Source organism: Talpa occidentalis, unplaced genomic scaffold (genome assembly GCF_014898055.3).
Source record: "Talpa occidentalis isolate TD23 unplaced genomic scaffold, MPIMG_talOcc4v2.1 talOcc4.8, whole genome shotgun sequence".
Lineage (NCBI taxonomy): Eukaryota > Metazoa > Chordata > Mammalia > Eulipotyphla > Talpidae > Talpa > Talpa occidentalis.
The window spans coordinates 92,684,765-92,708,299 of record NW_023605194.1 but is presented as its reverse complement, the minus strand read 5'-3'; the positions used below and the strand labels follow the sequence as shown (position 1 = coordinate 92,708,299).

General features: G+C 39.7%; 1 protein-coding gene across 1 annotated transcript in view; it reads right to left on the bottom strand.

The window, feature by feature from the left end:
- USH2A (usherin) overlaps window positions 1-23,535 on the bottom strand; it is a 635,462-nt gene that overhangs the window by 128,883 nt on the left and 483,044 nt on the right. Inside the window, 5 exon segments of the mRNA XM_037497740.2 lie at window positions 6,619-6,817; window positions 8,706-8,860; window positions 9,392-9,589; window positions 16,791-16,995; window positions 19,057-19,280. Coding sequence (XP_037353637.1) covers window positions 6,619-6,817; window positions 8,706-8,860; window positions 9,392-9,589; window positions 16,791-16,995; window positions 19,057-19,280 — 981 coding nt within the window.

The following is a 23,535-nucleotide window of genomic DNA, read 5'->3' as shown; positions in this document are numbered from 1 at the left end:
AGGATTCTACTTTAGATACATCCGATTGCATGTGAAGATCTGGATGTTCAGAAAAGATACACCAAGACATCACGGAACCAAATTAGTAACATCTACAGTATATTTAATTTCTGATTTGTTTTACAAAAAACTGATTAGAAAATATTTGAGGGGTTCACATACTAGGGTCACCCAATACAATCTCAACAATTCTCCATGGACTTAGTCAATTTCTTGTTCCATTATAGGCAACCATTGGCACTGTCTATTTCATGTCTCTATGCTTTAAATATGGATATGTTATAGGACCTGGATATCAAAACAAAGGCTTTCTTGTATTTCAAATGCTTATAAGACAATGCAATACTTTCAGCTCTGACTACTTGCTACAGGCTTATTTGCATTCTTAATTTTGTATTTTAGTGAGGTTCTGCATGTGACTTAGGCTCTCCTTCCCCAATAGGAAGTGCTTCCGAGAAGAAGTATTTGACAGATTCTATTACCAAATACAGACCAGCATGAAGACTACTGATAGGATAGTTGGAACCCAGGGGAGAAAGTTACTGTACCCCACCTTGATTTTTTTTGAGACTGGAAGGATGAATAAATTAACATCAGACAGATCAGTAGGAGAAAAGCCCAAAATTTAGTAACATGCCTATGAAGAATTTACATGGCTATAAATTCAAGAAAATTGGGGTGAACCACCCCAAAATTGGGGTGTCAAGGAGAGAGGAGGGGGGAGACTTCACATGACAAGGAGAGGGTTACTTCATCCTTTCACTCTGTGGGTAAAGATGAGAGTCTCAGGACATTGTCACTGGTAAACTGATACCTGAGTAATAGGTCACAACAATAAGGGGGTGCAGTGATTGCTTCTTTGACTAGGAAAAGGGAAACTGAGAAACGGACAAATCTTCTCGTAGCCTCTAGGGCCTTCCCTTTTCTTAATTTAAAATAATCTGCACTCTTCAAAGAATTAGGCTCACAGGTCCTTCAGTTCCTACAGCAAGGTTGACACTGAAGGAGGTCTACCCTGTGCATGTGGAGAAATCCCTGCCAACCCTTTAGGGGAGAATGATCCCACACTGCTGATGTTGGTAACACTGTCAGGGTAAACAGCTTTCCTCTCTGCGGTTTGGTTGGACTAGACCGAGACCTCTATTTGTCTACATTTTCAGGCAGTTTTCCTCTCGAGAAGTAAAATGTGGCTTCAGGTGGCAGCAAAGTGAGATACTGGTCACATGTCTGAGGAGACACACCTCGCAGAGGGGCAGGGTAGTCTCGGGCCATTGGGACAGAGCAGAGGAAGTGATGTCCAGGATATGTGTCTTGGAATGTCTGGGGTTCCTGGGAGCAGTTTTTTCTTTAAATATTAGTGTCTAGGCAACTGCTGTCTATAAATCTTTGGCTATAATACTGTATCCATAAAAATGGGCAAAGAAAGAAATAGTGGTTGATTCTTTTTTTTTTTCTTGGCAGGTAGTCACACACATAGTTTCCCTCAGAGTTGGCAAAATGAAAATTAATTGAATTCTCATATCTCCATTCACATGTCCCCTGCCTGGTGGCGGTAGCCAGACTTTGGTGGGGAAAATGCAGCTTTGCGCTCACACACAACCGTAGAAGCATCTTCGAAGCTGTTCCGAGGTTGCGCTTGCTATCCTGTTCTTCCAGTTTTCTTTCTGTCTGCTTCAATTAAAGAAATATACTGCCAATAAATCCATATGGCCAGAGGTCAGGATGGCTTCCTGGGGTCAACCTGAGCTGTCACCCAAGGCCCCAGGGTAGAGGCTCTGGGCTTGACTCAAAGTTCTGCCCTCACTGTCTTGAAATTCTGAATGATTTCTGAGCTAGGATCCCCATATTTTCATTTTGTTCTAGGCCCTTCCATATATGTAACCCATCCTGTCTGAGACTGATTCAGGTGTATTTAACAATGTGGTTTTTATATCCAACTGACATAGATATAATCATTCAGATACTCATTTGCTGTTTATTAATTTCATGAATAATTTTGAACACAATAATTCTTAAGAACTGCAATCCCTATCGCAGAATAGGAGATACAACGGCAAACAGGAAGCATTGTCTCTGCCCTTAAAAAGCTTTACTTACTAATAAAGAACAGAGATGAGGAAAAAGAACATTGCCATAAAGTATAATTGCCAGAAGAGCAAGTGCAGGATCTTCTGGGGACACAGAGTTATCAAAACATAAAATTCCTTTAAAAGTAATTTTTTTAAATAATTATAAAGAAAATTGTACAAAGCAATTCCTTTATAAAGAAATCACATTTTGTGATATTAGTGGTCAAACTACATTCTCTTTTTTATCAAAAGGGACACGTAGACCATCTATCTGTTTCAGCACATTTTCAGCTCCAGCCTGCACTGCTAGGGCTTGTGCTATTTTAGCACAGAAGGTTTTCAGGAGCTTCTAAGAACAGTGGAAAGGAGGCCGATTCTTCTCTCCTTGCTAACTTAACGCTGGCAGGCCTTCCCTTGTAAAATGCAACCATGAACAATTTTTCATGAATTATTTTGAAAATACCTCCTCGAGAGTGAAGACAACTCAGCCCTTATCTGAACTGCTAGAGAGGCCTTGCTCAATTCATTTTGCTCTTGGTGGCCCTCCTGATGGAGTTAATCCTCCACCCCAGGGCCCACGTTAGGAGGCTGATGTAGAAGGTGGTGGTCACCAAAAATGAAACAATGCCACCACTGCCATCTCCATTGTTCTGTGTGGGTAGGTGGCCATGTTTAGTAATAAGCGACAGGAAGAGGTCTTTTATTGACAAGCTGCCATGCGCTGTTTGCATTAGCGAATATGAGAAGATGATGGCAGCTCGTCCTGTGTCCCCGTGGTATTCGGCTCAGTGAGATAGCAGAGAATGCTTCAGTTTACTTAAAGCATTGATAACACCTCTAAATAATTAACTGAGGACTTCCTGTCTTCAATTACTTAATGCTTTTTTTAACATCTTGAGAGGATTATAAGCAATTTATGGATTTCACATCATGAGTGCATTCGCCACTATTCCCACAAAGCATTTACAGGATCATGTTTCTAAAGCTTTGAGGTAATTAAAAATAAGCACAGAGACAATGGGGCTGAGGCAAGGTGCTGGCTTCCCTTCTGTCATTGCCGAGGACCTACATTTCTAGGCTCAGGGATGACTGGTACTCCGGTTTCATTAGCACTCCCTGGGTACTCGGGGAATGCCAGGGATTGGGAAATGAAGAGAAAATCAAAACTTTTTACCTCAGGAGGTTCAGGGAGCTTTTCAACCCAACATTTGAGATGGAATGTGAAGTAAATTTGATTGTTTTTGTTCATTCCATGAGCTCAATAGAATAGTTATTCCCATCATTGAGTACTGAATGTGGCCAGTTATCTAAGCATGGAAGTGACTTTCCCCTGGCAGACGAAACTCGTGAACAGGTTGCTGATGATGGCAGAGCCTGGAAATCACACTCAGAGACTCTGTACCTGTGAGGTTTTTCTGAAGGAGGCCTTATTTCCCCCTTTAACAAGAAACCTCTCTTCAAGGATAGAAGTCCAAGTGAAACATTCTCTAGGTCTACGTAAAACTGTACTGACAGAGAGACCAAATGAATTCTGAAGATGTAGTTCCATTTTATGAACTTGTTAAAAAGTAAAATTACATGGAAAACTTGATAAAAATTGATTTTTATACATGAGGATTGCTGGCATCAAGTTATATGAATGAAATCTTCTCCAACATGAAAAAAATATCCATTAAGAATGACAACGAAAGGAAGAAGAGGTAGAGTGAAGGGATGTAAAGAAAAATCTTGGCAATTGTATTATGATTACACTAAGGAAGCTATCAGTTCTGTTGGCTTAGAAACCACAATTGAATATAGTCTGCTGGCATTTCAGTGCTGGTTTCTGAAAAATGCCAAGCAGCAAGAGTTCAAAGCCAAGGCTGGTTAAACAGATAAATATTGTGAAAAGAAAACAATTCCTCATTCCTGTGTACCAGTTTATTGTGCAACCTTTCCTGGTACAAAATCTTAATGTGCCTTTGCTTGAACTCCAGAAGTCTAATGATATTCCACTGTCTACTCCACACAACTTTCGTGACATCTGCCTGCCGTGTCCTGCACAGAGTTCAGTTGTAGCACCAATCACCCTGTATTTGCAACTTTTCCTTAGGTTGTCAGTATTGCTGTGGGCCTGGTCTCCCCAAGAGTCAGCTAGATTTTTCTCAATATGCTCAGAGGAGGCCTCTTCCAGAAAGTATCACCTTGGTGTGAACCAAAGGTAAATTGAGACCGCAAGTCTATCACTGTCACCATTCCTTAAAGCATAAGGATTATTTTAAGGGTAGTGAAGTTCCTAGGAGTTTGTTGTCCTTGGATCCTTTTCCTAATCAAAGTAGTAATCATTGCTCCCCCTTTTATGATCTAGAAGAATGTAGTATTGGGGAAGAGTCTCATCCAGGTGTAGATTTATAAGGAACATGACCTTTTTATCTGAGAAGCTCATCTGAGATCATCCTCTCCTTGTTTATCATGTAATGGACTCTCCCTCTGGCCCCATGATGCCCCAGGTCTCTAAAACACAGGATAACTATGCCCAGTCTGCTCCATTGTTCTTTAGAATTTACAACCAGGTAAATTCTCCATAGATCTGTTACTAAATAGATTTTTCATTTGGTAACCTGTCTGATGATGTTTTGATGACTTGGAAGCCATAAAAGGACCCCAAAAGGAGGGGATTTTCTCCTGTACCCTGACATTTCCTTTTCCTGGGAGATTCTTAAGAGGAGCAATTTTATTTTAGGATACTTGGAAAGCTGTCCAACGCATAGCCAGTAGGAACACACATTTTGTCGTAATGAAAAGTGCTCTGACTTCCTTACGGCTGGGTGAGTCATAAGGGGACACTCTGCATATGTCAGTTTTCCTTTAAATTTGTCAAATATGGGCATTAAAGACACCCTTACTTGTCTTACAGGGCTGTGTCTCATAATCAATTGAGTCAAAACACAATTGGATCTTTAAAATTGTAAAGCACTATATAAACGTGAAGTTTTATTATGTAAAACTATGTTACTTCAATCACTTGTGATGATTTTCACTTTAGGTTTAAAAGCTGTAAGGAACAAATTTGATCATCTGAATTGATGAGGACTTTCCTCATCCCCTTTATTCTCTGTTTAGTTCCAGACCTCCAGATAAGGAATGCATGTGCTGGTCTGTAAATATTTCTTAAGCACCATCTGCAGGCTTATGGCACTTTTGGAAAGCAGTGGACTGTCAGTGAATGTTTGTTTGTGTGCCAGGGAATTATGAAGTTTAAGAGAATATCAAGATGAATTTATTTTTCCACTGTGCTGCACAGCTTGAGCCTCCTCTAAAGAAATATCAGGCACACTCTAGCAAGTCTTTCTGGTATTAATGCGCCTCTGGACTTGGGCCCAAGGGGACCAGGGCATCAGCTCAAGAGGCCTTGGAGATAGGTTGCTGGCAATAGGAACAAGCAGAAGTTTCTAAACCCTTGCCTGTGGTCTCAAATCTCAAAATACATAATGGTTTGAGATGATTCCTGGGCCCAAATTAGTAACTAGTTATTAAATTTCTCCAAGTATTCTTTTCTGTAAAATGGGAGTAATAATTCTCTCTACCTCATAGGTGGGAGTAATAATTCTCTCTACCTCATAGGTATGTGATAAGACTGAAATGACACACTATAAGCCTCATACTTTGGACTTGTTTGGCACATACCTACTCTATTCATTTTCCAAACATTTATTTAGTACCTCCTGATGTGTCAAGGCCTATCTAGGTGCTAGTGATAGAGAATTGAATGAGGCAGAGAAGGTCTGTAATCCTGCTGCTTCCATTCCAGCAGGGTAGACTTGGCAAGACAAACAACAAATACTGAAAATATCAGAATATGAGAGGTCTAAGATGGAAATAAAAGAAGGTGAAAAGGCAGTGTGTTAGAGAAGTCTCTCTACTGCTAAGTCAGGAAATGCTTTTCTTCTTTTCAGAAGTGACATTTAAGCTCAAACAGATTAATTATTATTTAATCACTGCTAATGTTTACCTAACATACTATTATACTGGTTTATCTCTGTATTATTAAAATTGATTATAATAAACAACCTTATAATAATAAAAATGCACAATTAATTACTGTTAATAATAATAACACCACCAATTACCATAGCCAGTCAACTATCAACTATTCTGCGTATTAATTACCCACTTGATAGATAAATGTTAGCTTCTGGCTGATTTTCCCCTGCCTTCCAGTATATTCTTGGCTAGTCTACTCCTATTATCTATGAGTGTATCCTTGGGGAATGAAAATGCATCTTACTGTTTGTCTGAAAAAAAAAAAAGTTAATACTGATGCAAAAACCCTACACATAATGCATATCAAAGCCAAATATAAATTATTTCTGAAGTTATCTGCTGTTGTGGCTTATTGCTGCCAGTGTGGGCTCTTCTATTAGCATGGATAAGTGGAACCTGACCATATGTCAAGAGAACACGTCCTTTCGATGTGACCTCATGTATCAAACGCACACCCCCGGGAGGCTTTGCCATCCCCCCAACAACAACAGACTCTTCCGGGAGGTTTTCCTCCTTTTTTCCTCACCTGTGACCGTGTGCTGCCTCCCCTGTGTGGTGTTGGTGTGGAGGAGCCCTTTCCCTGCCTGCCTGAGCAGGTGCTCAGTAACGCCGCCGCTGGGCTTCTCAGGGATGCTCCAGCTCAGAGGCAGGGGCTCCGCCTTGGGGGCTGTGACCCTTGGGGGCAGGATGCTCTGTGGAACCCCTGGGCTGGTAGCTGCCACTACCTGCAAACACAGGAATGAAAACAGTGATTTGATGTAATCGTACACTAGGTATTCTGAGCCACAAGATTGTCACTTTTGTTTTAAAATGTTGTTGTCTGGCTTGGCGTATCATTAGCAGAGCTCAGGGGCTTTTTTCTTTCCCTCCCATGCTATTCGAACAATGAAATCTGACCTTGAATACATTACATAAGTCTCAGCCTACCATTCATCACAATAGGTTCAACAACGATTTTGACGGCAGAGAGCAGCCCTCGGTTTAAACAAGTAAAATCTGGCTGGCAGACTGTCTTACTAGAGAACTCTTGATAACTCTCTTCCATATGGCCCCATCAGTGTCTTTGCATTTTAACAGCCTGATTTGGTACATTTTAAGCACCAGTAAATATGGAGCAAAACCCACGTCTGAACTGGCTTGCATATAATGCACATTCAACAGTATAAAGGGGCAGAGTCTCCTGCACTTTTCCTGAGACACTCCAGCTGACTTTACAGTGTTGGCATCAACATTCCAGAAAATGAACCATGTGAGAAGGGAAAACACAAGAACAGAATTTTGGAAAGGAATGGGCTTCTGATTTTATTTTTTTTTTGACAGAATTGACTCACATTTCTGCTTTTCACCAAACATGGGTATCTGGTGAGTTTGAGCTGTGTCTGAGCAGAAAGCACAAGGCTGTTCCAGCACCAGTCACCCATCAGTTCTGATGAGCTGGTCAGGGGCCATCTGTCTCAACGGTGACAGCTTAGGGGATGCTTCTCGGGGTGTTGCTCATGCCCTGTGCCCCATCACCTGGCCCAAGATTCTTCCACAGTGATGGGGCTGCTCTCCTGAGCTTCAGCAAGATCCCAAGAACCAGAGCTGTCAGTTGTGGGTGTTTCTCCTGGGTTTCCTCACGACTGGGTTGGCTTCTGTGAAAGGACTCCTCCATTTCCCTCTAAAATTATTCCATTGTCCTCCTAATCATTCTCCTGGGCTTGCCTTTTTCCATCTAGTACTGCTCCCCAGCGCTCATCACTGATGGTCCCTTATTTTACTCTCTCTATTCTCCTTTGATGACCATATTCAAACTCCTTGCTTATACTCCCTCCTAGAAATTTCTACCAAATTCCAGTCACTTCTTATGCAGCTTCTGCTGGACATTTTCAGTTCAAGAGTCAAAAAGCACTTTCTTCTACCTCTCTGTGTGCTATCTATCTCCTCCTTAAAAAAAAGTATATTTATATAGTATCTTTTTTTCCTTATTTTTTACTTTTCTTTTTTTTGCTTATTTTTTACTTTTCTCTTACAGAATGGCACCATGATCTATAAAATGCTCAGGTCAGGCATCTTGAAAATACCCATGACACTTTCATTTGTTATATGCAGCTGAGCACTGAGTCCTGCAGCTTCCATGCATATCTGTTGCATCTTTCCAATCTTTATTTTCCACTCTGACTCCTGTTGCCTGTGTTGAAGTTTCACCACTTCCGCCAAACAGTTGTAGAAGATGTGATACCACTTTACTTTCCATGTCAGGTTCTTTTGTCCTTTTCTGTTTCCCAAGATCAGGCAACGTTTGTTGAAATGATAGATAAGTAGAAACTCTCTTAAAGCAAGGAAGAACTTGGGGATTATTATGGATTTGTAGAAGATTATCTAATAACAATTGATAGGGGAGAATTGTAAAGGGAAGGATAATATTGATTCAAGTTTTCTTTTTACTTATTAAGAAGATTTGATATTTGGAGGAATCTCCCTTCCCATGACATCTCTTTTCAGGCATATCTGTTCTCAGTAGAGATGACACATGAGTACCTTTCTGTCATTGGACAAATCACTCACAGCCCAGATATTCATATGGTTTTCATGCAGGAACGTCTGTCCAGAGTTTGGGCAAATCTCCCTTACCTTGCTGTTGGTGGCACAGCCAACAACTATGCAAGTTTTCAGCTGGTATGAATATTCCTGAGAAGACTGAATTCTCTTTGTATCAGAGAAGCTCAGTGATGTCCCGCGGTAACATTTGATTCCATTTCGGAGAAGAATATAGTAAATAACAGGACCTGAAAGAGGCAAATAAATGTCCATATTTGTGTGTCACAATCCTCTGAATTATTTGCGAACAACTTTTAACTCTAAGCATTCTAAGGAAATGGGGTAAAATGCCATAATTTGATTTTAATTTGCTATTATATTGCTGTGTTCAAGGAAATCTTAATTACAGTCACTCTATGGAGAAGATGCATTCTTGCATTCTTGACATAGATAATCAAAGAGTCATTTATGTTTATTTCCCTTCATTCCCAAACAAACTTACTTCCAATATTAAAAGTATTTTGTCTTCCCTTAACTAGCTTTGCTTATATGAAGGGAACTCAGACATATGCTGGATTTTTTTTTTTTTTTTTTTGCTAAAAGCGTATGAGAGCTATTTCACAAAATGATCATTTGGCATATAGCTAAAGTTCCCTTTGTCAGAAAATAATTTTTAGTGGTTAGATGATGCATGCCAATTAAATGCTGGTTGTGACTCATTTCAATTTTCTTATGGATTTATGGGTTATGTTATTTCTATTTTAAAAGTAGCTTAATACCCTTTGATCGTATAGGTTTCCTCCAATTTATCACTATTGCATCTTCACAATTATTCACTTTGGTCTTCCAGGGGGGGCTCACTCCCTGAGGCATTTCTTCTTTTGTGCTGGCCCTTATGGCTTTGCTAAGCCCTTGTCCATGGCTATTCCACACAGAGACGCTATACTCATATGTTGTGTAGGGCTCCAGGTTCACATCTGGAAAGAGAAATCAAGCAGTAAGGGTTAAAAAAAAGTTTTTTAAATCATTATATTGAAAATGAATATCAAATCTTAAACATTTAAGTAGATGGTGTCACTTTTAGGTGGCGTAAGAAAAAAACAAAGGATAAAACAAAGACAAACTTCAAAACCTGCCTTGAAAATGGACCATGGATCTGTGGCTTTCAGATGAGGAGGAGAAGAGAGAGCACAATCAATGCTGGTGGAAGGTTCTGGGTGCCTTGCTGCTGGGAGGGCTCTACCTGAGGGGGGAGTACTATCCTGTCAAAATATAAATTATTATAGAAATCCAAAAGCTTATATTCAATCTCTGTTTTCTCAGGTAAGACAGTATCAGTGTGTCCCCAGATCTCCCTTGTGTCCTGCTCAGGGATTTCCTGGTTAAACAGTACATTTCCCAGTCTTTGTTGCAGCTAGGTATGGCCACAGACAGGATTTTTCATTTTTTTCTGTATGCAATATGGCAACACTCATTCAATGCATTTATTAAGAGCCTGCATTCAAACTTTTTTTTTTTTTTTTTTTTTTTTTTTTTTTTTAAATATTAAATTTTTATTTTTATATTCCCCCATACAATTGCAAACGCCCCATTCTGACCCCAATCCTTCCCTCCCGCCCCCCCCACCCCCCAAAAAGTGTCTCTGGTTTTTTTGTTGATTTTGATTTTCACTTTCTTATATTCATTTTCCTGGTCCCTTATTTAAGTTTTCTAGATCCCTGCTATGAGTGAGACCATCCGGTATTTTTCTTTTTCTTTTTGGCTTATTTCGCTGAGCATGATCCCTTCCAGTGCCATCCATGTTGCTGCAAATTGCATGTGTTTATCTTTTTTGAATGCTGAGTAATATTCCATGGTATATATGTACCACATCTTCTTGATCCAGTCATCTATTTTTGGGCATTTGGGTTGTTTCCAAAGCTTAGCTATTGTAAACAGTGCTGCTATAAACATAGGAGTGCAGGTGCTCTTTGGAATTGATGTTTCTGTGTCCTTTGGGTAAATACCTAGGAGTGGAATTGCTGGATCATATGGAAGCTCTATGTTTAGTAGGTCCAGAAATCTCCACACAGCTCTCCATAGTGGTTGGACCAGTTTGCACTCCCACCAACAGTGCACAAGAGTTCCTTTTTCTCCACATCCTCGCAACATTTGTTGTTGCTAGTTTTTTAATATGTGCCATTCTCACTGGTGTGAGATGGTATCTCATGGTAGTTTTGATTTGCATTTCCCTGATTACAAGTGATGTTGAACATTTTTTCATATGTCTGTTGGCCATTTGCATTTCCTCTTCAGAGAAGTTTCTTTTTAGCTCTTCTGCCCATTTTTTGACTGGATTATTTTCTTTGTTGTTGCTGAGTCTCATCAGCTCTTTGCAGATTTTTGTGATCAGTCCTTTATCATTAGTGTTGGGTGCAAAAATGTTCTCCCAGTTGGTGGGGTTTCTCTTTGTTTTTGTTATTGTCTCTTTTGCTGTGCAGAAGCTCTTTAATTTGATGTAGTCCAGCTGTTTATCTTTCTCTTCACTATCACTGCTTTGGGTGATGTGTCTGTAAAGATGTCTTTGATGTGCAAATCCCGTAGTGTTTCGCCTATATTTCCTTCTATGTATTTTATGGTTTCAGGTCTTATGTCTAGTTCTTTAATCCATTTTGAGTTGATTTTTGTGTATGGTGTGAGGTAGTGGTCAAGCTTCATTCTTTTGCATGTAGCGACCCAGTTTTCCCAGCACCATTTATTGAACAAACTTTCTTTGCTCCAATGCATAGTCTTTGCTCCTTTGTCAAAGATTAGTTGACCATAAATCTGTGGGTTTATTTCTGGATTTTCTATTCGATTCCATTGGTCTGTATGTCTGTTCTTGTTCCAATACCATGCAGTTTTGATGATTATGGCTTTGTAGTATAGTTTGAAGTCTGGGAGTGTGATGCCTCCATTTCCTTCTTTTTTTTCAGTAGAGCTTTGGCTATTCGGGGTTTTTGGTGATTCCATATGAATTTCATCAATAATTGTTCTATTTCTTTGAAGAATGCCATTGAGATTTTGATTGGAATAGCATTGAATCTGTATATTGCTTTTGGTAGGATGGCCATTTTAATAATGTTTATTCTTCCAATCCATGAGCAGGGGATGTCTTTCCATTTCTTTGTGTCTTCTTCTATTTCTTTTAACAGTGTTTTATAGTTTTCTTTGTATAGGTCCTTTACCTCTTTTGTTAGATTTATTCCCAAATATTTGATTTTTTTTGTTTTGATAATAAAAGGGGTGGTTTTTTTGATTTCTTCTTCTTCAGATTTATTGTTTGTGTATAGGAAGGCACTGACTTTTGCGTGTTGATTTTGTATCCTGCCACTTTACTGAATTGATTGATGAGTTGAATTAGTTTTTCTGTGGAGATTTTGGGGTTCTCTATGTATATTATCATATCATCTGCAAATAGTGATAGTTTGACTTCTTCTTTCCTATTTGGATTCCTTGGATGTCTTTCTCTTGTCTTATTGCTCTGGCTAGGACTTCCAGTATTATATTGAAAAGCAGTGGTGAGAGTGGACATCCTTGTCTTGTTCCAGATCTTAATGGAATTGCTTTCAGCTTTTCACCATTGAGAATGATACTGGCTGTTGGCTTGTCATAGATGGCCTTTATGATGTTGAGGTATGTTCCTTGTATCCCAAGAATTTCAAGGGCTTTTATCATGAATGGGTGTTGCACTTTGTCGAAAGCTTTCTCAGCATCTATTGATATTATCATATGGTTTTTATATTTCTTTTTGTTGATGTGTTGGATAACGTTGATTGATTTTCGGATGTTAAACCATCCTTGTGCCCCTGGAATGAATCCAACTTGGTCGTGGTGAATTATCTTATGGATACATTGTTGGATTCTGATAGCTAAAATTTTATTGAGGATTTTTGCATCAGTGTTCATTAGGGAGATTGGCCTATAGTTTTCCTTTTTTGTGTTGTCCTTATTCGGTTTTGGTATTAGTGTAATATTGGCTTCATAGAACGTGTTTGGTATTGTCCCTTCCTTCTCAATTTTTTGGAAGAGTTTGTGAAGGATAGGCACTAATTCGTCTCTGAATGTTTGGTAGAATTCATTTGTAAATCCATCAGGTCCTGGGCTTTTGTTTTTGGGGAGGTTTTTAATACCATTTCAATTTCGCTGCTTGTAATTGGTCTGTTTAGGTGTTCTATTTCTTCTTTATCTAGCTTTGGGTGATTGTAGAGTTGTAGGAATTTGTCCATCTCCTCTAGATTGTTGAACTTGTTTCCATATAACTGTTCATAGTAGTTACTGATTATTCTTTTGATTTCTGCTGTGTCCGTTGTGATTTCTCCTCTTTCATTTATGATTCTGTGTATTTGTGCTTTCTCCCTTTTTTCCTTTGTGAGCCTGGCTAGGGGTTTGTCTATTTTATTTATTTTTTCAAAGAACCAGCTCTTGGTTTCATTGATCTTTTGGATTGTTTTTTTAGTTTCAATTTCATTTATTTCTGCTTTGGTTTTTATTATTTCTTTTCTTCTACTGGTTCTGGGGTTTTTTGTTGTTCTTTTTCTAGATCTTTGAGCTTCGAGATTAGGTTGTTTCTTTGAGTTCTTTCTTGTTTTTTGATGTGAGCTTCTATTGCTATATATTTTCCTCTTATTACTGCTTTTGCTGCATCCCATACATTTAGGATATTGGTGTCCTCCTTGTCATTCAATTCAAAGAATTTTTTAATTTCTTCTTTGATCTCCTCGTTAGTCCAGTGGTCTTCCAGTAGTGTGGCTTTTAATCTCCATGAGGTAGGATAGTTCCTTGCCTTCTTTTTATGATTTATTTCTAGTTTGATGCCTTCGTGGTCAGAAAAGATGGTTGGTATGATTTCAATCTTGGTGTATCTGTTGATGTTTGTCTTGTGCCCCAGTATGTGATCGATCCTGGAGAATGATCCGTGTGCGCTTGAGAAAAATGTGTACTCCGTTTTTTTGGGGTTTAGTGTTCTATAGATGTCTGTTAAGCCCAAATGCTCTAGGTCCTTATTTAGAGCTTTAGTTTCTTTACTTATTTTTTGTCTTGTTGATCTATCCATTGTTGATAGTGGTGTGTTGAAGTCTCCCACTACATATGTGTTTTCTCTGATGTCTGTTTTCAGAGAGGACAACAGTTGTCTGATATATTTTGGTGCTCTTTCGTTTGGTGAGTATATGTTAATGAGTGTTATTTCTTCTTGAAGTATTGTCCCCTTAATCATAATGTAGTGACCATTGGGGTCTCTTTTTATTTTTTTGAGTTTGAAGTCTGTTTTATCTGATATAAGTATAGCTGTTCCTGCTTTCTTTTTTGGCCCATTTGCTTGTAGGATTGTTTTCCATCCTTTGACTTTGAGCCTATTTTTATCTTTTGTAGCTAAATGTGTTTCCTGGAGACAGCAAAAGGTTGGGTTTTGTTTCTTAATCCAGGCTGCAACTCTGTGTCTTTTTATTGAAGAGTTTAGTCCATTTACATTTAGAGTTAATATTGATATGTTAGCATCTGTATTTGCCATTATGTTTGTCTTTCCTTTGATTTTATTTATTTATTCTTTTAATAACTTTTTTTTTTTTTTTGGTCTTCTTTCGTTGTTATTCGTCCCTCTGAGGTTCTGGCTTTAGGATTCCTTGTAGTATTTTTTGGAGTGGGGGTTTAGTCGCAATGAAATTCCGGAGTTTCTCTTTGTCTGGGAAGGTCCATATTCTTTCTTCATGGAGGAAAGAGAGCTTTGCGGGATAGAGTATTCTTGGTTGGCATCTGTTTTCTTGGAGTCTGTTGACTATGTCCCTCCACTCTCTCCTTGCCCGTAGTGTTTCTTCAGAGAAGTCTGATGTCAGCCTGATTGGTTTTCCTTTGAATGTTATCTGTTTCTTCCCTCTTGTCAGCTTCATTATTTTTTCCTTGTCCTGGATTCTTGGGAGCTTTACTATTATGTGTCTTGCTGTGTTTTTCCTTTCGTCGTGGAAGTTTGGTGTTCTTCTTGCTTCTTGTATATCAATTTTCAGCTCCTTCTTCTCATTTGGGAAGTTCTCTTCAATTATATCCATGAATATTTTCTCTGTTCCTACATCTCTCTCCTCTCCTTCTGGAATTCCTATAACTCTTATATTTCCTTTCCTCATGGAGTCAGATAGTTCCCGAAGTCTTTCTTCATTCTTTTTCCTTCGTACTTCTCTTTCCTTTTCTGTTTTGGTTCTTTTTATTTCTGTGTCTTCAAGATTACTTATTCGTTCTTCCATTTCATCTATTCTGCTTTCATTGCTTTTCCCAGAGTTCTTTAGTTCCTCCATTAATTCTTTGATCTCCTGCATTTCTCTTACTTCCCTCTTTAGGGACTCAATTTCCTTCTTCTGATCTATCACTTTTTTAATCATGGCAATTTTAAATTCTCTTTCTGGAAGGCTCAGAAGTTCTTCCAAGTTGCTGTCGTTGCAATCTGGGGAGTGGTTTTCTTTTTGTGGTGTGCTTCTTTCCTGAGGAGTTTTTAGGTTGCGTGTGGTTCTTCTACTCCCTACTGTCTGTTTTCTAATTTGTCGTATGCGTTGGGACACTGTGTTGCTCGGACTGACTGACATCTTGGGTGAACTTCTCCGCTCCCTCTGGTTCTTCCAGGAGCCATCTCTGTCTTCTGGGGGAGCTTTCTGCTGGTTTTAGGCAGTTTTTACTGAAGAAATGTCCCTGTTCTCAAATGGCGAAGCGGGATGCAGTCCCTGCGCCTCCGGTTTCAGGCACACTCTTCTGCGCACCCGGTCTGCCCCGGACGTGGGTGCCTGCTCCCTCTGTGGGCTCAGACTGCTGGTCGGAAGGGGCCTGGCGTGGAATAACTTCCCGGCTGGCCACTGGGTCCTCCAGAAACCTTCTGCCCTTTTCAAGCAGTCTTAAGAAATGTCCTGTTTTATAGGGTGTTAGTGACTTTTTTTTTTCCTGGTCGCTAGGTGGCGCCAGAGATCTCTCCTATTGTCCTTGGGGGGCTGGTTTTCGCCTCCCCCCACCCCGTGGGACAGAGAACAGAGCGGGAATGGTAGGGTACACCTCAACAGCTTTGGGGTGCTGTGTCTGCCTTGTGCCCCACCGTCGTGGAGAAACCACGCCCCGAATTTTCGTGCCCCGGGTCTCAGTTCAAAGCCCTCAGTTCCAGGACGTGGGCTGTAGCCCAGTTCAGTGGCGCGGGAATGGCGCCTTTTGCACCGCTCCCATGCCTGGGCGCCTGGATCCTGCTTACTCAGGGAGGGACCTTCACCTCAGTGAGGACCTCCGCGCGTCTCCCCGCAAGCCTAGGTAGTCTCCCCGCAAGCCTAGGTCACAGGCGCGGGGACCTGGGCAGCCGTGATCCAGGTCTGCACTTGCTTTTCAAGCGCGCCGAGCACTCCGCGTTTCCGCGCCAGCTTACCAGCAGCCCGGGCTGTGTGCACGTCTCCCGGGGTCTTTGTTCTTCTCTAATGGCGCCAGGAGCCGTTCGCTCACCGCCGCGGCGGATCCTGCAGGGTTCGCCTCAGCTCCCGTTCACGGGGTGTGGTGGCTGCAATAGTTCCTTTCCGCTCCCAGTCCCGCTTGCTGCCTCATTTGTTCTTGTGGGCCGTTTTGGTTTGTTGTTTCCTCCTCTCTGCGGGGTCGGAGAGTGCCGCCTCTGTGGGCGGGGGAGGGGAGCAGGGTTCTGCGCTTCCCTCCCTTCTAGTCCTCTTTTATGGCCAGTTTCTTCTTCGGGCAGTTCGCTGGCGTCACCCGTTTATCTTCCGTGTCCCAGTTCTCACTGGGACCTGCCGCTTTTCCTCCCTATTCACTTTTTTTAATGGGAGATCTTACTCGCAGCGTCTCCTCGCCGCCATGTTGCTCCGCCCCCGCATTCAAACTTTTGAGGGAAAGAGTGGGGTTCATTGAAAATCCAATGATGATATACCATAAAGGACACACAGCTTATTCATTTCTCTGCTCTGTTTTCTCGGATCAATTTAAAAATAGCATACCTTTATTTAAAGGTAGACTCACAAAACTTAAATGACTAACTTTGAAAAAATTGACTCTTTCACTAGCTGGCCCACAGCTATGATGGAATTAATGGAGGGTAGGTGAAGAAAGCGATGCTGTCAGAATGAAATCAATCTGCATTTTCTGCAGCTTTTCACTATTACAATGGAGCCATGGGCATGTGGCTCACTTTGTTACCTGCAAAGGAGAACGTGTCTGCACTTCCAGCACAAAGAGTCTCTTCGGCAGATGAGCACATTTCTTCGATTGACGCCTTCCCTGTGGAATTTCCAGGCTCCCTTCTCATAGCACAGAAGTGGCTGGTAACGTGGAAGCCGCACCTGCTGCAGTGTTCTGTGCCTGGCGTAGAGGCTGAGCAGACAGTCCCACGCACTCTGGTCTCCTAAGTCAATTAGGAGAGGGAGGAGGGGGTTATAAATTTTTATTTAGACATAGGTGGGGTAGGTTTTTACAACCTTCAAATGAAATTTTCATCTGCCACATTCAGAAAAGGAAATCTCAAAATTCATAAAAAGAAATGAAGGCAGTTAATATACTAAAGAGAGCAGTTACTTTCAAGTGACACAGACTTGGATTCAAAATCCACTTTTTCTACTTACTAGTTCTGTGACCTTGAGCAAGTCACTTAAACTCTCAAAGACTCAGCTTGCTCTGAGAGGATGGAAATTAAATTTATCAGGCAGATTTGTTGTGTGAATCAAATGAGAAAAAACCTAGAATGGCCTAACAACAGAGGTTGTTATTTTATATTATTACCTTGACACTTTGCTAACCAAGTTTTAGAGAAAATAAAGAATGTGAAACATTTGAGAATTTGTACTTCTTGTGCTGTTGAGAAGGTGGAAACTCTAAGAAGAATTTCTTATCCAAGCTTTAGAAAATTAAAATAATTTATGAACTTTCAGTGTAATTATTATCATTTATATTTGTAAACTTTTCTCAGGTGAATCTTTGGATAATTTTTATTGCTGTTTTAGACAAGCATAAGTGTGTTCTAATCTCAGAAAACGAAATATGTAATCACCCTAAATTGGAGATGTAAATAAGGCAATATTTTTAAAATGCAGAACTCTACATTTCCTTTCCTCTCTATATAGATAGCATAATGTATTTTAAATAATTATCCTATTTAAAATTGATCTACATTCAACCTCTCTCATACATAAAATAATTTATTCACCAAAGTCGGTAAAAATAAATATGCTTCAGAAAAAATTCTAGGACTTTCATTTAAAGATGGTGAATTGAACACCTGCATTTATCTTCATTTCCTCCTATTTTCTTGCTTATTAGCATATTTTTATTAGCAAATTTTTATTGTGGTGATATTGGTGTAGAGGACTATAATTCAACATTTGTGCCACTACATTTTGATCACCAAAAGTCTATTTTCCACTCATCCATCTCTTCTTAAGACCCAGTGAAATGATAAAGGACAGAGAAAGTTAAAAGAAAGCGGATGGCAACTACCGCACACTGGGAAGATTCAAACTAACATAATCTGGAAAAAAATGGAAACTTTGGCAACATAGCGTTGGATACATTTCTTTCATACAATTGTCTAATTAAAACTGTGATGAGTCAGACTAGTGACAAAAATTTAGTAGACAAATAACTATGTGGGTAGGGTGGACCTTCTGTATAATTGTTTATTCCATGAAGAACCTATTCTCTTCAATGATCTGATGTATTATCTCAATAAATCAATTCTTCAGAGTGTTTGCTGGGGACCTAACAAGCTCCAGAGGTATTTTATATCCCAAATTTTAGAATGTTCACACAACCATCATATAGTTGCCTCAGTCAGCAAAAGCCCTTCCATCACCTACAAGCCAAACCCCCATTTTTAGTCAAGTCCTAATGACAAATTACTGTGGTGCATGGTACGGTGTTTGTTTTTTGAGAGTCTGTAATCTGTCCTTAAGATGGTAGGTTTCTGGAGTTCCTGGTCAGTTTTGATGCTAACAAACTGGACATACAGTAGCTCAGCACATAAAGACAAATGATACACCCACAGGACTATTCAGAGTGCTTTGATTCACAGAGGCCTCTGCTCTTCTTGCACTGTCAACACAACAGTTGAGTGAACCTCCTAGATGTAAGGTCTCTATCAAAGTCCCCTTAATCTTCATTCATAGGACCCCTAGACATGAAATGGAACCATGTCTATACCACTGGAGACCAGCTGCTTCTTTTTGCACAGACTTCAACCTACACTGTTCCGAGGTGCTGGGTAAAACAGCTAATCATTATTAATTCCTTTAGAATTCATTGCAATAACATCAATCATAGCAAACTCATTCGGTATTAATATGGATGTAATGTGAAAATGAATAATGCACACAGGAGTTTTTATATTCCTATTTTAGAAAAATAGTTATGAACAATGTATTTCTCTTTCCATTGTCAAATCAGCGCTTCTGAGAGGTTTTCTATCAATTACCTTCATCATCATTCCAGTTGAAATCTTGTCAGAGCAAACATATTTCAAAGGATTATATCCAACTCCATTACAGCATCTCTGGCTCTCTGGAATGAGCTCGGTCTCACAGCATTTTACTGGCATTGGGTCATTCTTTTTAACATGTGCTTTAGACTCTCCACTGGAAGCTGAGCAGCATATGGTATCTGACATATTCACATAATCCTGCCCACAACAGAACATCCCTGCAACAATAAAATGTTATATATGAATATGAAATAAAAAAGGGAAGAAAACTGAGGTTGCTATAAAGTTCAGTATAAAAATGTCAGACTCAGACAGTTGCTGAAATGGTACACTACCTAAGGTGGCTTTGTCTACCAAGGTGATTTAAATGTGCAGTGAGGGGTCCTTCTTACCAAGAGCAGCAAACACTAATTAGGTATAGAACTCACAAGAGCAAATGCTCCAAAATCACTCAGTGGGCCAATTAAAGTGGCCATTAAAATAAGACTTGGTCTTTGCCACGAGGGTTGCTGCCCTTTTGTGAGGAAAATGTTTGGTTGCAGATGGAGGAAGAGTACCACTGGAAGGACTCAGAAGAAATCTCCAGAAATTCACAAAGAAGGAAAGGTCACCCGAGCCCCTGGGTAAGAGGTCAGACAGAGTGGTGGGGGAGCAGCACCCTGGAACTGGTGAATCTGTGCTGGAGGATGTCTTGCCCATCTTTGCTTGGCTTTCTCTAGAATGCAAACAGTTGCTCCTTGAGGTTCCATTCTTTCTTCATGAACTACATTAGGTCTTCAAAACCAATAGAACATGCTCACTGATCTGGTGAGTGAGTCATTGGGTCATTCTCTTCTAGACATAGGCATGAGTTTGGGGGCAGTGGCAGAAAGCCTTGGAGGGAGGATCATTGATCTCCAGAGTTGATGGAAGACCCAATGACCCATGTGAACAAGGTGCCAAGCAGGCTCCTTTCTCCCATCAAAACCAGCTTAACTGTCTCTGTTCAAATCATTGAGATCGTGCTACAGAAGAGATACAGCAGAAATTTAGACATAAAAGCCTGAATCAATAAACAATACTCTAGAGTCAGATTAGGCTAGAAATTAAGGTGCCTGTACCCCATGTCACAGTGCTATCATATGAGAATTTATATCCAGTGATAAAGCAACACAATACAATGAATGATTTATTTTAATTAGAATTTTGTTTATTTATTATTAGTCCTGACTGATAACATAAAGAACCTCAACTTCAGAGAGCCCTGGGGTCCTGAATTGTTTAATCTGGTCCTGTACAAACACCTCCATTATGAAAGACACTCTATTAATAGACTGAGTTTTAAGTGCTTTTTTTTTAAATCATTGAAAGTAGACACTGGTTGGCACATGCTTTAACAAAGATGTTTATCCACGCATGACTTCAAAGAGCCCTGTCACTGATATTTCTACTTAAAAATAAAAAGCTCCCAATATTTAACAATTTTTACTTATGATTCATGATATACATTAATCACAATTGAGTTTTGACATGCCATGTATACCTAAACAAGGTAATTGTTCAAAGTAAGAGGCTTAAAAGGAAGCTGTTTTCTTTGGTGCTTTATTAATAATAAATTTTAGGTGTTTCAATGTTTGCAGGAAAAGTTCTCTCAAATAAGTACACCCAGCAGGGGTACACCACAGATTATCACTGCAGTATGAGTTTTGATTATGATGTGTAAAAAATCATACACAATCACAAATGACAAAGAAAAAATCCATTGCTTCAGGTTTTATGATGTTAGGCATTTTTCTCTTGCTTTTCTGATAAGCTATTTAAATACAAGCTCGGGTTCTTTGTTGCCATTTGTTTTCTGTAACAGTTTTCTTAAGTTAATGCATGTTTCTTTTTTAAGGAGCAATCAAAACTGGTCCTTTAGAGAGCAGGATACACTCTTCCCTTTCACTCCCAAATGGCTTTATGGCTTCACCAAGCTTTCCATATAAAATCAAAATGCAGACATTGATCTAATTCAAAACTTCTAATCAGCCATTGGACTGCTCTAAGGGACTTTTGACAGTTTGACTAAAATTTCGGTAATGAACTGTTTTTACACTAGCAAAAAGGTACGCTTTCTTTCACAAAGAACTTCATCTTTGTTCCACTGAATTAAAATTTTCAGCCAAGATTTCACTCACATAACAAGAAGTGACTCCCTTTCTAGTTTCTTTGGTAAACCATTACTTCTTTAATTATTATCAACCTTGTTCCAGTGTGATAAATTGCTAATTACTTAATACCCTAATCAGCGTTCATTCTTTGCACAGATAAACTGTGACAGTGCCATTAATTTAAATAGTAATTTCACTTAATGGCCAGAACGGCACACCAGATTTTTATGCAGCATTTTCTGAAGACTGCATCCATCACTGCAATATTCTGACATAAAGATGTCTGACGTGCACTAACTCACTTAGGGAGAGCAGATGTTGCGGCACAGAGTTTGGTAGTAATTCCCATAGTGCATCACTTCAGCATGAATGAGCTGCAAATTCAGAGACAGACAATCTTCTAAAACTGCACTGCAGTAACTTTTGACCCCTACCTAATTTATCACATGTAGCACTTGACTTCTGAACTTTGACACGCAAATGCACAATTTTAAATATGCTCAAAGAAAAACAAAATAGGTTGTGGATCATGGATTGATCTGTTCTTCCAGAAGCTCTTCATTAAATCTGTACAAAGGTAAAGAGCTTCTTTGAATCAGATGCAGATGTTATTAAAGTGGTACTGAACACACTGATCTGGGAGGTGTTTACTTCTGAGATGAAATGACACGAACTATCTTTGCAAAGAGTGGACATAGCCAGGGGGTTAGTTCCCTTGCATTGGCTACAAAGGATAAAATAGTGGAGGAAATAATTTTTTTCTCAAGTTATTAAGAATACTTCAAATGTGTTACCCAATCTAACAATGTCCAGGACTGAAAAAGGAAACAGCTATAAACACATAGGCCTGAATTATTTCTTAATTATTCAATGTGCAAAATAAGTGTTCTATTTTTTCTTTAAAGGACCAAGAATCTAATTTTGCAAGGGTGAAAATCAGAATCAGGAATGTGACAAATCACTGTGACATTTTGAAGTAGATCATGGGAGCCACATTTGAAGGGAAAGGATTATATTTTAGGGCTAGAAGAATGAAAACAAAGGTTTGGGATTAGTCATTCTTAGGACCAATTTATAAAATCTGCAGGGCGTGAGCGAGAAGCAATGTGTACCTGTCTTCACCAGCAGGTGGCTCTATGACTGCCACCAAAAAGTTGAGGAAAAAGGGTAAAGTAAAAATGCTCCCCAAATCTTGGCAATGTATTTTACAACATTTATACATTGCACATTTTGAAGATTCTTGATGCCATATAGAAATTTTCCTGGAAAATATTCTTTCAATGTGATTCCTTACACCATGGATATCAGTGCTGGGTTTCTCTCATTGTGATCTCCCCAAATCCCACCTCATGTCACAAACAGTGGGTGTCATTCACTCTACTGAAGTGTGATTCTATGACATTTCAACTCCGTATTCTATTTGCAAAGAATTTCCAAGCTGAGTGTCTTACCAAAAGCTGCGTGGGTATCATTTATGACAGACATAGGCAGAGTGTTCCAAAGGTCACAATCAGGTTCTCATGACTGAAGCAAATCCTCTCCTCTTTGCTAGAGAGGCTTTAATTTTTATCTTTTCAGACTAAGGTATCTAATCAAGTCCAACCTTAGATTCATGGCATAATGGCATATTGATAAATCATATAAGCAAACACAAACAGTGGAAGAGTCATTGAGAGGTTTAAAATATATTCGAAGAAAAGGGCTAAGCATACGTATCCCCTGAAACGAGGAGCATGACTTTCATCTCGAGGTACCTGTCTAACGCGCCTTCACAACGCACCTGTCCAGAGAGAGCACTAAAACATAAACGCCAGCCCAGCGCTTCTGTTCCAACAGCATCTGTTAATTCACTCCATTTATAAAATACATATTGACAAAGACAACTGAACTGGGACCAGGGAGATTTGATTTGGTGTGAGAAAGTCAATTCAATGTGATTTTGTTAAAGGGCTCCTGCAGGCAAATAAAAGAGTTTAAGTAATAAAGTACATAAAGAGATGTTTTACGAGCCAGCCTGGTCTCATGGCAGGCAGACAATGCCAGGCAGCGAGAGGCCAGCCTCAGGAAAAATATTTTGAGATCCAAACCCTCGTGTAGCAGGTACGGTGTTACTGGGTTGAGGAGAAAAAGGGCCATATGGATATTCTGGAAGGTCACTGAGGTCACAGTCATTAGGGGCGACAGGAGGGAGCAGCTGAGAGAGGAAAAAGACACTTGGAACATGTCTATTTTCAGTGAAAGCTACAGGAAGGTCAAAAGAATAAAAGAGATTTTTTTTTTTTCCTTTTCAAGGTAGCATTCCTCCTGTCCACCATGATCGCCAGAGCTGCGGAACTTTAAG